Source organism: Microcaecilia unicolor, chromosome 6, assembly GCF_901765095.1.
Source record: "Microcaecilia unicolor chromosome 6, aMicUni1.1, whole genome shotgun sequence".
Taxonomy (NCBI): Eukaryota; Metazoa; Chordata; class Amphibia; order Gymnophiona; family Siphonopidae; genus Microcaecilia; species Microcaecilia unicolor.
In genome coordinates this window covers 333,058,816-333,073,177 of record NC_044036.1, presented here as the reverse complement: position 1 = coordinate 333,073,177, position 14,362 = coordinate 333,058,816, and the positions used below count along the sequence as shown (strand labels likewise).

Genomic DNA, 14,362 nt, shown 5'->3' with positions numbered 1-14,362 from the left:
CCACTCTTAAGGTTATCAATAGAAATCAAACAAAATAAAACATGGAAAAGAAAATAAGATGATACCTTTTTTATTGGACATAACTTAATACATTTCTTGATTAGCTTTCGAAGGTTGCCCTTCTTCGTCAGATCGGAAATAAGCAAATGTGCTAGCTGACAGTGTATATAAGTGAAAAGATTCAAGCATTACTATGACAGTCTGACAGGGTGGGAGGATGGGGGTGGGTAGGAGGTATGCATGGGGACATCAAAGCATATCATTGATATTCTAACAGGATGGGTTGTGGATAAGTGAGGGGTGGGGTGATCAACAGAGACATACAGCTTTATGGTTTATAATGGGCTAGGAACCCCAGATCCTTGTTAAGTCCTTTCTGTTGGGTGTTAAAATATTCAATCATTCTGACTTCAAAGGTCTTACGTTCTTGTATGGTTTTAAAGTTACCTTTGAGGATTCTCACTGTGAAATCACTGGTACAGTGTCCTGGTCCTGTAAAATGTTGACCAACAGGCGTGGGAACCCTGCTGGCACCAGTATTGTTCATATGATGTCTATGTAAATTGAATCTTGTCTTAAGCATCTGGCCTGTTTCTCCAATATAGCATCCTTCGTTACATTTTTTACACTTGAAATTCTACAAGTCTAGATTAAAAGTAAAACTTGAAAAGCAGAGAGCTTGTTTGGCAAAGCTCAGATGCTGGTAATGAGATGCAAAAAATTGTACAACTTAACAAGAAAATATCATCTCAGTTTCGTATAGCTTGCATAGTATATTTTGTTCCCTCCCCCTTTCAGAGGTAGTAAATACCAAGAAATGTTTTCTCTGTTCTCAATGAAATGTAGCATGTTTGAGTCAAAGTCAGAAGAGAATAAGGAGAATGACCTTGGGTCTCCAGTTCCTCAGTCTTATGCCGCAACTGTAGCCAGACCAAGTGCTGTGCCTTCAGCATCTACGGTGCCAGGTAAGAACCCAATGCGGCAAGGAGCATGATTGGGGGCTACAGTCTGACGCAGGCCGTCCACTTTTCACAGCTTGTGATATGTACTTTTTCTGACATGTTGCCGTTTAAAACTATAATAGGAAAGAAGAGACATTATGAAAAACAGAAAAGAGACAAGCAAAATGTTGTAGCTGAACCCCACTAATATGAGAAAAGAGAACCTGGGCTGTTCCCTAGTTTTTTTAAGGGTCTCTTTTTTTTTTTTTACAAAGCCGCGCTAGCGATTCCCGTTTGGCAAATGAAAAGAAGCCCTTAGGAACTGAGTGGGCTTCCTCTCATTTGCCAAACCGAGAATGGGTAGCACAACTTTGTAAAAGAGGCTCTTAACTCCTGATTGCATCAACGAGCCCAAATGTCCATAGTCTAAAGACAAACTTTCTCAGTATGTTAATTAAACTATTTAGTGTCTTCCAAAGGGTTGATAAACTCCCCATTGTAAAGGGAAAGCTCCCCTCCAGTTTCTCCAAACAGAATCAGAAGAAGCTGGTGCCAAAGATTTATGAAGATTAAAAGTTTTTAAAACCTGAAAAGTCACCATAGAGAAGCTTTCCATCAAGATCTGCAGCGATTCCTGAGACTTTGTGAGATCATCGGCAAAAGCCAGTATCTTAAATTCTTGCTGACGATGTGTATACCACTGATCTCTGGATTATCCAGTCTCTCTCTTATTAAAGGTTTAAACAAATGTCAGGGTTGTCCTCTTCCCCCCTCCCCCCTGCCTCTTTTCTACAAAGAGGTACTGAATAAAATGGCTATCCACCCGAAAGCATTGCCTGAGGGGCAGAATAGAATGCTATACTATATTTCTCAAGGGTTTCAAACAAAAAACAAATCCCAGACTATCCTGTCAAAGGCCTTCTCTGAATCAAAACTGATAATTGGGGAAGACCCTTCACATCATTCTATATATTCTAGAGAGGTCAAAATCCTCAAATTTTTTTTGTGGCAGTGTGGCCCCTAACAAAAACCCACTTGTGAGTCCACTATCAAAGAGGGTAACACCCATGGTAGTCGGTTGGCCTGACTTTTCGCAAATAACTTTGTCTCCACATTCAACAAAGATATTGGACAATAAGAACCTGGTTGCCTGGGTTCTATCTCTGCCTTCAGCAGCACTGCAATTTGAGCCAACGGAAGCGAAAAGGAGTCATCTCTCCCGTTTCTACAATATGATTAAAACATATTTACCCGTTGGAATGGCCTCTGCACTGCAGTTGCAAGCTCTATATTCATCACGAGTATCGCGTGATCAGAAATATTATATGGGCCAATCTCTGCACTAGAGAACGGGAAGGTGAATACATGCAGACACCAATAGAGGAAGAACACAGTCCAAAACTACATATGCCCCTGATGGCGAACCTATGACACGTGTAGCCATTTTCGATGACACGTGGTGCCGCCGCAGTGTGGTCCGCCCTCCCTCCTTGCTCCCGGAAACTAACCTTAAAGCCTCCTTTCACGTCGCAGCAGCAGGGCAGGCCACTCCTTCCTTCCGTGTCCTGCCCTCGCCTGACGTAACGTCCGCAAGGGCGGAGCACAGAAGGAAAGAGGAGAGGTCTGCCCTGCTTGCTGCGACGTGAAAGGAGGCTTTAAGGTTAGTTCTGGGCCCGGTAGCGGGTGGAGGGGGGGGGCCCAGCGACCTCGGGTGGGCAGCGATCTCGGGTGGGGGGGGGGGGGCCCGGGGGCGGTCCTAGTAGCAGTGATTTTTCTCGAAGTGACACACCACCCGAATTATGCTCTGTTTTTTGGCAACTTTTGACACACCAAGCTCAAAAGGTTGCCCATCACTGACATATGCAATACTGTAAAAACGTAACAATCATCTCCCTGTTGTAAAAGAAAGAAGAAACACAGAGAATAATAATTACATTCAACTTGAGCTATAAAACTAATATTGTGTTGTTCCAAAATCATCCGGTAGTCGAAAATATTTCAATTTAAATTGCAAAACTATCAAACATCGTAGAAATAAGTCATCCCGCCTAAACTACTGATAACAATCGTTTGACCAGCAAACAAGTCACGGAATTTTCTTCCATGAAACTGGACCCAGGGAGATCTTCCAAGTTCTAGGAAAAACATTATTGAACAAGAACCCTGCTTATTGTGACAATCGGTTAAATCACTGAATGCATAACGGGTCTCATAAACGAAAGCAGACTCTGTCCTTAATACAGCCCTTGTTCTACTTGACCTGGTTATGTTACAATTACTCAGTCAAACCTCCACAGAACATTGTAGAGAGGAAAACTGATAATGGACCTCCTCAGTCTTATCTAGAATTATAAATGCTCCAATTTAAATCACAAGGTTAACGAAGATAATACAAATGCTCATCCCGTCCAAGCTTCAAATGACACATTCTTAATGGCAGATAAGTCATGACTCTTTCTATCTGACAAATTGGCCTAATAAAAAGTCTTCCAGTCTTTGAGCAGAATCAGTTCTGGACCATATAGTAACCAGCTTGACAATCCGTTAATTCGTTGAATACAGAACATACCTCATAAACGAAAGGAAATTTTATATTCAAATTAAAACATTGCGGTAGTCAACAAGATGGTGCTATGACTATTCATTCAAGTTCAACATAACTGTACCTAGTCCCCATTTAGGAAAACGTAAGGTAATATCTAAAGAAATCAGACATTTCAAACTTCGTCAATAGGATTCACATTCCCGTCCCTGCGACACTTTGTTCCACATCGTACCATACTGAACCTAATCTAAGTAATTATGTCATCTCTTTGGTACATTGTTTCCATCCCTGTATTATCGCTGTGATATTTTGTACCATACTACGTAAGCCGCACTGAACCTGCTATTGAGCGGGAAAGAGCGGGGTATAAATTCCACAAATAAATAAATCAATCCTTGCTGGTTATTTACTAGCCATCTCGCTGTTTAAGGTCATCGCTTTGCCCTTTTTCCATATGTGCCAATTAGTGAGCATAAGGAACAGAGCTTTTATATGGGAAAGCCCCTCCCCTGAGCTTTGGAATGGCTTACCTTCATGTATTCAGATTATAACTCATTATATGTCACTAGTAAAAAAGCCCCGTTTGTGATGCAAATGAAACGGGGGCTAGCAATGTTTTCTTCTGTGTGCATGTGGGAGTGTGTGTGTCCCTGCCCTCTGGCCTCTCTCCCCTCCCCCCTCTGAGTCCTTCACTGTTACAGAGCCAGCGATTTGATTTCGTGCTCTGCTGTTTTCCTTCACTGACTGTGTTAGAGAGGGCGGGGCAGACACTCATAGGGAAACCGGATATCTCGCCCCCTTCACACTTCCGGCTGGAGGCTTCATAGAACGTTGGTGTTGCCTTTTATATAGAGAGATTTCAGAAAGCACTAAAATTGTGGCTTTTCCAGAAGAATTTAACAAATACTTAGTAGCTGTAGATCTGTGAATGCTTTGTTTTATTATGTTGTTTATTGCTGCTTTTGTAAGGCGATTTTTATGAGTTTTGTGTATTCTGTTTTTATTTTGGGGCCCTTTTACAAAATGACCTGTGGTAGTGTAGACGTGCGTTTTGGGCATGCACACAATCATTTTTCAGCGTACCTATAAAAAAAAAAATGCCTTTTTAACATTTTTGCCGAAAATGGACGTGCTGTGAAATGAAAATTGCCACACGTACCTTTTTGGATCTGAGACCTTATCATCAGCCGTTGACCTAGCGGTAAAGGCTCATGAGGTAACCGGGCGGTAATGACCTATGTGTGTCAAACACCACTTGGCGCGCGGCCAAAAAATAAAAATTATTTTTCGGACGCTTGTATGCGTGCCAAAAATGAAATTACTGCAAGAGCCACGTGGTAGCCGGGCGGTAACTCCATTTTGGCGTGCGTTGGGTGCGCGTAGACGCTTGTGCGGCTTAGTTAAAGGGCCCCTTTATGTTAGAATCTGCTTGGAAACCTGGAGGTTAAGTGGAATAGAAATATGGAATTAAATTAAGATCGTAACTATGTTTCTCTGCCTTTTCTTATTTCTTGTTAAATGTATCACTTTTTTTTTTTTTTAGCTGTATGGATTTATTTATCATTACTTCAGTGCGTATACATGCATAATCTGTAGCGTGCAAAATAGCGAGAACTTTCCCTGACCATTTGGTGCTACTGCATTTTCTTTCCTATTTCTTTGTGTACAGTTGTTTGAGTGTGGTGATGATAATGTTTGGTATTCACTGTTGTAATACTAAACCTGTTCTTCATTGCATCCAACCTTTCCTAAAATGCCAGATATTGAGAGAGTTCACACTGGAGCTTTTAGCATGACGCTTTCCCTCTGACATTTGCTTGTGTTTGGGTATCCGCAGGTTTTTCTGAGGATGGTGGTGCCCTTCGAGGTGAAGTGATACCAGAGCACGAGTTTGCCACTGGCCCAGTGTGTCTCGATGACGAGAACGAATTCCCTCCTGTGAGCATTCAGAGCCCCTAAAAACCACAGTACAGGCCCACAACCAGAAGAAAGTAGTAGGCTTCTAACAGAAGAGCTGGTCTATGTCCCTAATCTGTTCTTATTTAACACCAGCAACTTGTGCCGTGTATACAGACGATAGCCTTTTGGTACATGCTGTAATTCTTACTAACATTAACCCTGCTCATGTGCAGTAGGCATGATGGTAAGGTTCTGTTAAGATGCAGAATCTAACACACTTTAGTTTCCAGCTCCTAAAATTCCCAGTCTTGGTACTGGCTGTGTGATGTGCCACACTGTAGACAGTGAGCGTAAAGGCCAGCAGTCATCTGCTGTTCTGTACGCACAGCTTAGGAAGTAGTCAGATATCCAAATTAAGAAAGCCCTAAAGAATCCTCAGTGGAACGGACAAATGGAGGGTAAAGCTGCAAGTCTGGTCATGCAGTTTTTAGAAACAGCACATCCTGTACCTAAGGATTCAGCTTCCTGAAACGTCTGGAAGGAAAAATGTCCACATGCAGAAGAGGGTGAAAAAAGCACTCTGCAAATAAACTAAATGTAAAGATCGAAGGCAAGTTCTACAGGGGTTCGATATACGTGGTGGTTTTTTTTTTGGTGGGGAGGGGTGGGGCAATTTCTTCCCTTCCAGACGTATCACAGCTGAAGAGAAACTGGAAAACAACTTCAGGCAGATAAAGTTTTGGATTATGTACAGTCCTTGTTATTTTCACAAGGGTGTTAAGTTTTTAATTAGAATTGAATTAAGAAGAAAGCTTTTAATGCTGCACGTTTCATTTTGCAAAGCCAATTGAATTTGAATGCCAAATAGTGAATGAACAACAAACATCACAATGTTTGGGATTTTGGAAATCTATACAGTTATAAGCTAAGCATATGTTTACATTGTCGGGAGGGAACTTTAGCTGGAGATGACCTCGTTTTAAAAGTTCTGACTCTGGATTGTTGAACCTCACTTGAGGCATGGAGAGGGCTGGTGCCATTTTTGTCACACTTACATTTAGCTCATGGTGGATCCATCTGCTCAGTTCTGTAAATGGATAAAATTAATGTCCAGGGGCATGAGGTGTCATAACATAGTAACATAGTAGATGACGGCAGAAAAAGACCTGCACGGTCCATCCGGTCTGCCCAACAAGACAACTCATGTGTGCTACTTTTGTGTATACCCTACTTTGATTTGTACCTGTGCTCTTCAGGGTACAGACCGTATAAGTCTGCCCAGCACTAGCCCCACCTCCCACCACTGGCTCTGGCACAGACCGTATAAAGTCTGCCCAGCACTAGCCCCGCCTCCCAACCACCAGCCCCGCCTCCCAACCACCGGCTCTGGCACAGACCGTATAAGTCTGCCCAGCACTAGCCCCACCTCCCAACCACCGGCTCTGGCATAGACCGTATAAGTCTGCCCAGCACTATCCCCACCTCCCACCACTGGCTCTGGCACAGACCGTATAAGTCTGCCCAGCACTATCCCTGCCTCCCAACCACCAGCTCTGGCACAGACCGTATAAGTCTGCCAGCACTATCCCCGCCTCCCACCACCGGCTCTGGCACAGACCGTATAAGTCTGCCCAGCACTATCCCCGCCTCCCACCACCGGCTCTGGCACAGAACGTATAAGTCTGCCCAGCGCTATCCCCGCCTCCCAACCACTGGCTCTGGCACAGACCGTATAAGACTGCCCCGCACTATCCCCGCCTCCCAACCTCCAGCCCCGCCTCCCACTACCGGCTCTGCTATCCAATCTCGGTTAAGCTCTGTGTCAGTGATAGGTACAAGATTAGTATCACTGCTCTGGTTAAAAAAAAAGGGACAGGTCCTAGAACAGCCAGGTGGAAATGTCTTCTCTGATTTGACAGTTTTTGTTTCTCCAAATAGTTGTCCATTAATCTTACATAAAGTTCCTGCTGCTTCTGGTAACGGCCATTTTGTCCAAGTAGCTATAGAGCTGCCAGTGATGTTGATGTTGCTTCATCCCTTACGTCTCAGAAAGAGATGGGATAAGAATTATCTAGTTCTGCCGTATCCTTTAGATAATCTCACTAGAAGATTCCACAAAGGGAGACAGAATGGTAAGGGAACCGTTCCATCCCCTTGTTGAAGAGAGGCTAAATGCGTTAGGGCTTTTCAGGGGGTCCTTTTACTAAGGTGAGCTGAAAAATGGCCTGCGGTAGTGTAGACGCATGTTTTGGGCGCACGCAGAATTATTTTTTAGCGCACCTACAAAAAGCCTTTCTCCCCCCCCCCCCCCCAAAAAAAAAAAAAAAAAAGGGACATGCAGCAAAATGAAAATTGCCTCCTGTTTATTTTGGCTCTGAGGCCTTGACCTAGTCATTGACCTAGTGGTAAGTTCTCACGTGGTAACCGAGCGGTAATGGTCTACATGCATCAAATGCCACTCGCCAGAAAATAAAAAAATATTTTTCAGACGCTCGCTAAAATTGAAATTACCGCAAGGGCCACGCAGTAACCGGGCGGTAAGTCCAATTTGGTACGCGTTGTGTGTGCATAGGTGCCTACGCAGCTTAGTAAAAGGGCCCCCTTAGTTTGGAAAAAAAATGAGAGGGCAGTTTATAAAACCATGAATAGGGGGGCACAGTTAAATAGCAAACGATACTTTAAGCGGCTAAACTACATAAAGACAAGAGAACATAACTTGAACCTACTAAACAGTAGCTTTAAAACAAATCAAAGAAAGGATGTTGTGGAATCTGTTGCTGGAGGACTCGGTCAAGGCAGCCAACGTAAAGGTTTGGAAAAGTTCCTGGGGGAAACAGTCCATCAAAAATGATTAGCCAGGTAGTGCTGGGAAGAGCCATCGTCGATCCGGGCAATGAGAAATGAATCTGCTGGGGTACTTTTGACCTGGGCTGGCCGTGGTTGGAGACAGGATGCTGGGGTCAGTGGGCCTTGGTCTAACTCAACATGGCTCTTGTGTTTTTAAAGTATTTTATAACATATAGATTTGTTTAATAAACCCTCACTTGTGTACTGAAGCTAGATAGAAAGTTGTAAAATCAGAACATTTTAAATCATTAGCATTGGTGGAAAAAATCTGCTGGAATTTTCTTAAGCTAGCTAGATCGAGGGGCCTTTTAAGCTTGGTTTCAAATTCAAACTGTGGGGAGAGAGAGAGAGAGCAGTTTTTCATCATTAAGAAATATTCTGACTCCTCAAAAGATAAGGATGCTTGTGTTTAGTCTTAGTTTGGAATTTCAAGCTGCAGAGCCATCCTTCTCGTGTACAAAAGTAGTAACTTTCAGTTGTGAATAACGGCCAGTGAATATTGAAGTTTCTGTATCGTCGTCTGAAAGCAAAAGTGTCATATCATGAGAGAGACATGAATTTCAGGACACTGCTGTAAGGTCTTCTTGAATACCAAACTGTTGTGACTTCTGAAAGCCATATCACAAGTTTTTAAAAAAAAGTAAAATCTTGATGTACTGTTGGTGATACATTATTGTATAATAAGCACATTAAGCTTTACTCAGCTTTCTCTGTTTCGCGTCAAGTGCACATACAACAGTGTTTTTTTGCTTTCAGGCGATGGTATGTTAATATGCCAGTAACAACTGTACTTTCAGTGGTTTTGCTTGGAAGACCCATTGTGTTATGGAGGTCCATGACATGTTTTGCCATACTGCAGGTCCCTTATTGCCTGTGAATGCTTTTGAAGTGCAGTCAGTGCTTTTGACTGAAGCAGCATAAAAGGACAGTGAGGAACTGGCTACCTAAAGTATCCCATCAAACGTAAGCATATTTTTATGCATAGAACTGCTCGATTCATCAGATATTTTCCTTTGATTGCCGAGTTCTCTTGCACATGAAAGCAGCACATTCAGAAGGGAAATTAGTGCAACAGGGAAGGAACTGTTTTAATTCCTCCCTCCTCCAAACTTTTCTGAATGATTTCTACCCCAGAGAGAGAATTTGTGGGAACCTGGGCTTCCTGTGTGTGAGAGAGTAGCAGCCTTACGTGTAAAGGCTACTTGATCAGTATTAAGTTCTTGCTTCTTTCCAAAGCATGTGTATGCCAATGTTTGGGACAGACCCCCAGCATTGTACATCAGCAAGTGATTTCCTGTGGAGCACGTGGTTGAGAGTCCCAGTAGACACTTCCTCTGAGTTGCCAAGGGGGCTTGATCTTTAAGAGGCAGATCTTAAGACATGCCCCAGCCCTCGTCACGCAGCTATGTTCCCAGCTCCAGCCACTCCAACTCCTGGTTCCATCCCTCCGATAGACCTGTGGCAGCCACCTCTCCCTTAGGCAGCAGCAGAGGCCTTAATAAAATGTAATCTCCTGCTTCTGTGGGACTAGACTCATGAAAATAGCATTGAAATTTTGCAACTGTTATCACAAAACTGGTCCTTTAGCTACAAGAGTTTGCATCTTAGTCATATGCAGCTCTTGTTGTCAGTGGAAGGGGGAGGCTGCTGAGTCTTGGCTCTCCGTTAGGAGTGTGAGAGATGACCCATAAAAGCAGGAGTCTCCTGCAGATTATGGGAAACTTGGCAGGTCTGCTTCTTTCTGAGCTAGTGAGGGTTTCTTGTGCTCTTCTAGAGCACCATCTGGCATGGGGGAGGATTCAACAATCAATGAAAAATGCAAGGAAAAATACAGCACACAGAGAATGCAAAGTGCCTGTAATCACTTGCGGTATATCAAGTACTGAAAATAAATAAGTTGGGGCCCTTTTACAAAGCCCTGCTGAAAAATGGCCTGCGGTAGTGTAGACGCGTGTTTTGGGTGCGCGCAGAATCATTTTTGAGCGCACCTGTAAAAAAAAAATGCCTTTTTAAAATTTTTGCTGAAAATGGATGTGCGGCAAAATGAAAATTGCCGTGTGTCCATTTTGGGTCTGAGACCTTACCGCCAGCCGTTGACCTAGCAGTGAAGTCGCACACGGTATCCAGGCGGTAAAATGACCTATGCACGTCAAATGCCACTTGCTGTGCGTCCGATACGCGCATCTGAAAATAAAAATTATTTTTCGGACGCGCGCCAAAAATGAAATTACCGCAAGAGCCGGGCGGTAACTCTATTTTGGCACGCATAGACGCTTACGCGGCTTAGTAAAAGGGCCCCTTAAAAATAAAAAAAAAAGGTCAAAAAGTAGCAAGCATATTGGCCAGAGCAGGAAATTGCATTCATTCACCATTAGGTGGCAGTAGCAGTACCAGTAACAAGTCTGGTCAGAGTTTTCTGTATTTAAACAAGCTGAGTATAGAGCCAATTACCACTGTTGAAGAGGTAGGAATCCCTTGAATCTGTGCAACTTCCCTCAGAGGAGTGAACTGTATTAGGGGGCAGAGGAACAATGGGTTTGATTACTTAGGTATTTATTTCTCAGCTAATCAGGGGTTCTTTGAAAATACAATAATCCTTCACTGGTAGACGTGGATGTTATATTGTAACATGCAAGTGTCAGTGCAAACCCCCACCCCCCAAAAAAACAAACAAACCAGGGGATGGGTGTTTTTCCCAGCATTTAACCAATAAAAATGATCTATTGCTTATCTCACTAGACCAGTCCAGACTAGTCAATTATATCCCCAGACCAGCAGTTGGATGTAGAGAAAAACCTGAGACTTCAGTGACATTGGTGTAAGAGGTGCTGCAGTCCTGGAACCTGCCACTATTTATCTGCCTCCAGCAGATGGTGCAGATCTGGAGTAGAATAGTTTTAGGCACGTTACAAAAGTAGTCAACATTTTTGGAAAGGGGTTTTTAGTAGGTAAAATGTAAAATCCAAAGCCCTACTTATGTCATTTCTCCTATAGCCCGGGGGGGGGGGGGGGGGGGTAAACACTGGCTCTTTTAAACATTTCGGGGTTCGAAATAGGATACCAGGCGCTCCTCAGTCATTCTGTCCCAGTGAGCTTGCTTTGGTCGGGGTAGCTGTCAGTGGAAACAGTATGGCATGACAGGGCCCTGTTAAAACATATGTTCTGTTTATTCTTGGTTGTAGGGATTCTTTAGAATCAAAACAAAAATGACAAAATTATTATTTTTTAGCTGATATGTTAATACCTAAAGAAGAACTCTGGAGTTTTCACAGAACAGATAAAAGGCTTTGTGCGGAGGAGTCACCTATTGCTTAGTGCAGTGGCCTGAGAACCAGGAGAACTGGGTTCAAGTCTCACTGCAGCACCTTGTGACTCCGGGCATGTCATCTAAGCCTCCGTTGTGCCAGATTCAAAATAAGTACCTGTATCTAATATGTAAACCGCCTTGATTGTAACCACAGAAAGGCGGTATATCAAATCCATCACCCCTTACCCTATAAATCTGCTTATAACACACTTGTGAACAGTCTGGCCGGGAAGAATAAGGCAGTTCTGTTTTGATTTTGGTAGATAAGTTTGTGCCGTGGAAGTCAGAAGGGCAAAGCGAAGCTGTCGTGACAAGTCTCCAACCCTCAGCATGCTGGATGTTGCTTTGGAATTTGGAAGAACAGCTTTGTGTGGGCCAAAAAGAAAAAAAAATGTCACAGGTGCTCTGTTGCTTTTAGCTTGTTGAACTGTCTGCTTTGCACGACCCTCTCTGTGGTCTTTTATTCGTTACATAGATGCACAGTATTCTATTTACCAGAAGTACATAGCAGAACCACAGTGTAAAAGCTAACCTAAACTGTATGTTTTTATATAGTCTTTTTTTTTAATGTATACTATTTAATGTGTACAACCATAAGAGTTCTAGTGAAATATTTCTTTATATATACCTAGAATTTTCTTCTTGCAATAGCAACTGTTTTGCACAAACAAACAAGAAAAAAAAAATAAAGGATTTTGTTATTTTATGGTAGTAATAAAGTCATCACACTTCCATGTTTCACAGTTTTTTATTAACTCCTGTGCAAGTTAAGGCAGTATGTATGTATATATATATGTGTGTGTGTGGACTATTGCTCATGTTTGATTTATTCTTACTGTACACCATCTGAGTGAATTCCTTCAAAAAGGTAGGAAATAAATCCTAATAAGTAAATACATTTTAAAAAATGCATGAAAGGATTCCACAGGTTTGAATGGTGGTTCTCTAAACTTGCTACTATATATACTGAAAACACCAGTGGTTTGTGGCTCTTGACCAGCGCCCTGCGCTAGGGAATGCATGAAAGGATTCCACAGGTTTGAATGGTGTTCTCTAAACTTGTTTGAGGCGACAGCAGCCAATCACGTTTTGAGGCTATGTGCAATAAACACGCATGATCACACTGCATATACTACCTCAAGTGTATGCAGATTCATTGTAAACGTCCTGAAACCTGACTGGCTCCTGCACCCCTAAGACCGCTTGACCATGCAGCCATTTATTACATTTATATGTCTTCCTTCTACCATAAGCTCTGGTCGGTTTACAGCTAAACACAGAGAAAGGACAATTTTATAACTAGCTGCCTGCATTTATCTACCACTTGCATGCATAAATGTACCAAATACGAGCACTGAATATGCTTAAGTATAGGCTTACCTGTGAAAATGCCAGCAGGGCACCTAAGTGCATAGAGGTGTATTTGCAAAGCTCTTAGACTTACAAAGTTACATAGTAATCTATGGAAATAAGTGCCTTGAAAATGAGCCCCTATGTAGTAACTTATGGAACTTTATAAGTCTTAATGAGTGTGTAAATGCAAGGGGGGCAGAGCATGGGTAGGGCTTACATGTATAAGTTATGCTTGGCCCTGCTGTATTTACATAACTGCAGTTACACCAGGGCTAGGGCTGGTGTAACCTGAGGGCATGTAAATATTTTGGCATGCTGCTTTCAGGTTATTTTAGTACCTGTAGGACTCATTTTGAAAAGAGAAAAATGTCCAAAAAGTGTCAGAACACCCTTTGGATGGATTTCTTCTCAAAACGTCCAACTCAGTATTTTCAAAACCTATTCTGCAGATACTTATCTATGCATTTTGTCTGCAATGTGACCAAATCACAAGTTGGCAGGCTTAGGGTGTTCCTAACACTTGGACGTCTTAAAGCCATAATGGAAGAAAACAAAAATGGCTAGGCCAAAAACTTATAGTTTGGTCTAGACCTGTTTTTATAACAAGACATAAAAAGGTGCCCTAAATGACCCCCCCCCCTTTACTCCCCCAGTGGTCACTAACCCCCTCCTACCCCCCCCCCCCAAAAAAAAAAAAAAAAAAAAATGTGAATAAAAAGTACTTATTAGCCTCAGGTGTTATACTCAGGTCCATTAGAGCAGCAAGCAGGTCCCCCCGAGTAATCGAGTGGTGGGTGCAGTGCACTGCCGACAGGTGGACCAGTGCCATACCTCCCCATTATCTGTCCCACTTGTGGTGGAAACTGTGAGCCCTCCAAAATGCACCACAAAGCCACTGTATCCATATATAGGTGCTCTCTTCACCCTTGGGCCACTGTAGTGGTATACAGTTGGGTGTATTGGGTTTTGGAGGGCTCAGCAGACAAGGGAGCAATGGTGAGATGTGTACCTGGGAACATTTATATGAAGTCCAAAGCCGTACCCCCGTTGCTCTCCTGGGATGTCTGGGGGACCAGTCTGCTAAAAATGCTGGCCCCTTACTACAGCGCAATGGCTTGACTTTATACGTTTTTCACGTGTGGGATTTTTTTCCAAAATGGCCTGAAAAAAATAAAGTGCACAAAACCTTGTTACAAATGATATTTTCAGGAAAAAAAAAAACTTTACCAGTTTTGGAAAATGGCCATATTTCCTATTTGGCTTCGGGATGTTTAGCTCAAAGCGTCCAAAGTCCAACGTCCGATGGCATATTGAAAATGCCCCTCCACATGTCATTAATAGTAGGTGCTCATCATACAACATCAGGGGCCTGGTTATGGAGGTGCCTTATTTCTAGAAGTGCCCTGTAGTGGTTTGAGAACTCTTGGTCTCTAGGTGAGGGAATGCGTGTAAAGATTGTGACACATTGGG

The 14,362-nt window shown here is 42.8% G+C and overlaps 1 protein-coding gene across 4 annotated transcripts in view; it reads left to right on the top strand.

Annotated features, from left to right (window-relative positions):
* The window catches only part of WIPI1 (WD repeat domain, phosphoinositide interacting 1), a 65,346-nt gene extending 53,080 nt beyond the window's left edge, over nt 1-12,266 (top strand). For 2 of the 4 annotated variants that reach the window (XM_030208484.1, XM_030208483.1), the window contains exons 11-13: nt 847-965; nt 5,324-5,424; nt 11,803-12,266. In XM_030208484.1, coding sequence (XP_030064344.1) covers nt 847-965; nt 5,324-5,424; nt 11,803-11,850 — 268 coding nt within the window. In that variant the 3' untranslated portion in view covers nt 11,851-12,266. Of the gene's footprint in view, nt 1-846; nt 966-5,323; nt 5,425-9,091; nt 10,168-11,802 lie in introns of those variants that run through there. The other 2 variants (XR_003942668.1, XM_030208486.1) reach the window with 2 other exon arrangements.
* Nucleotides 12,267-14,362: the final 2,096 nt, after the last annotated feature.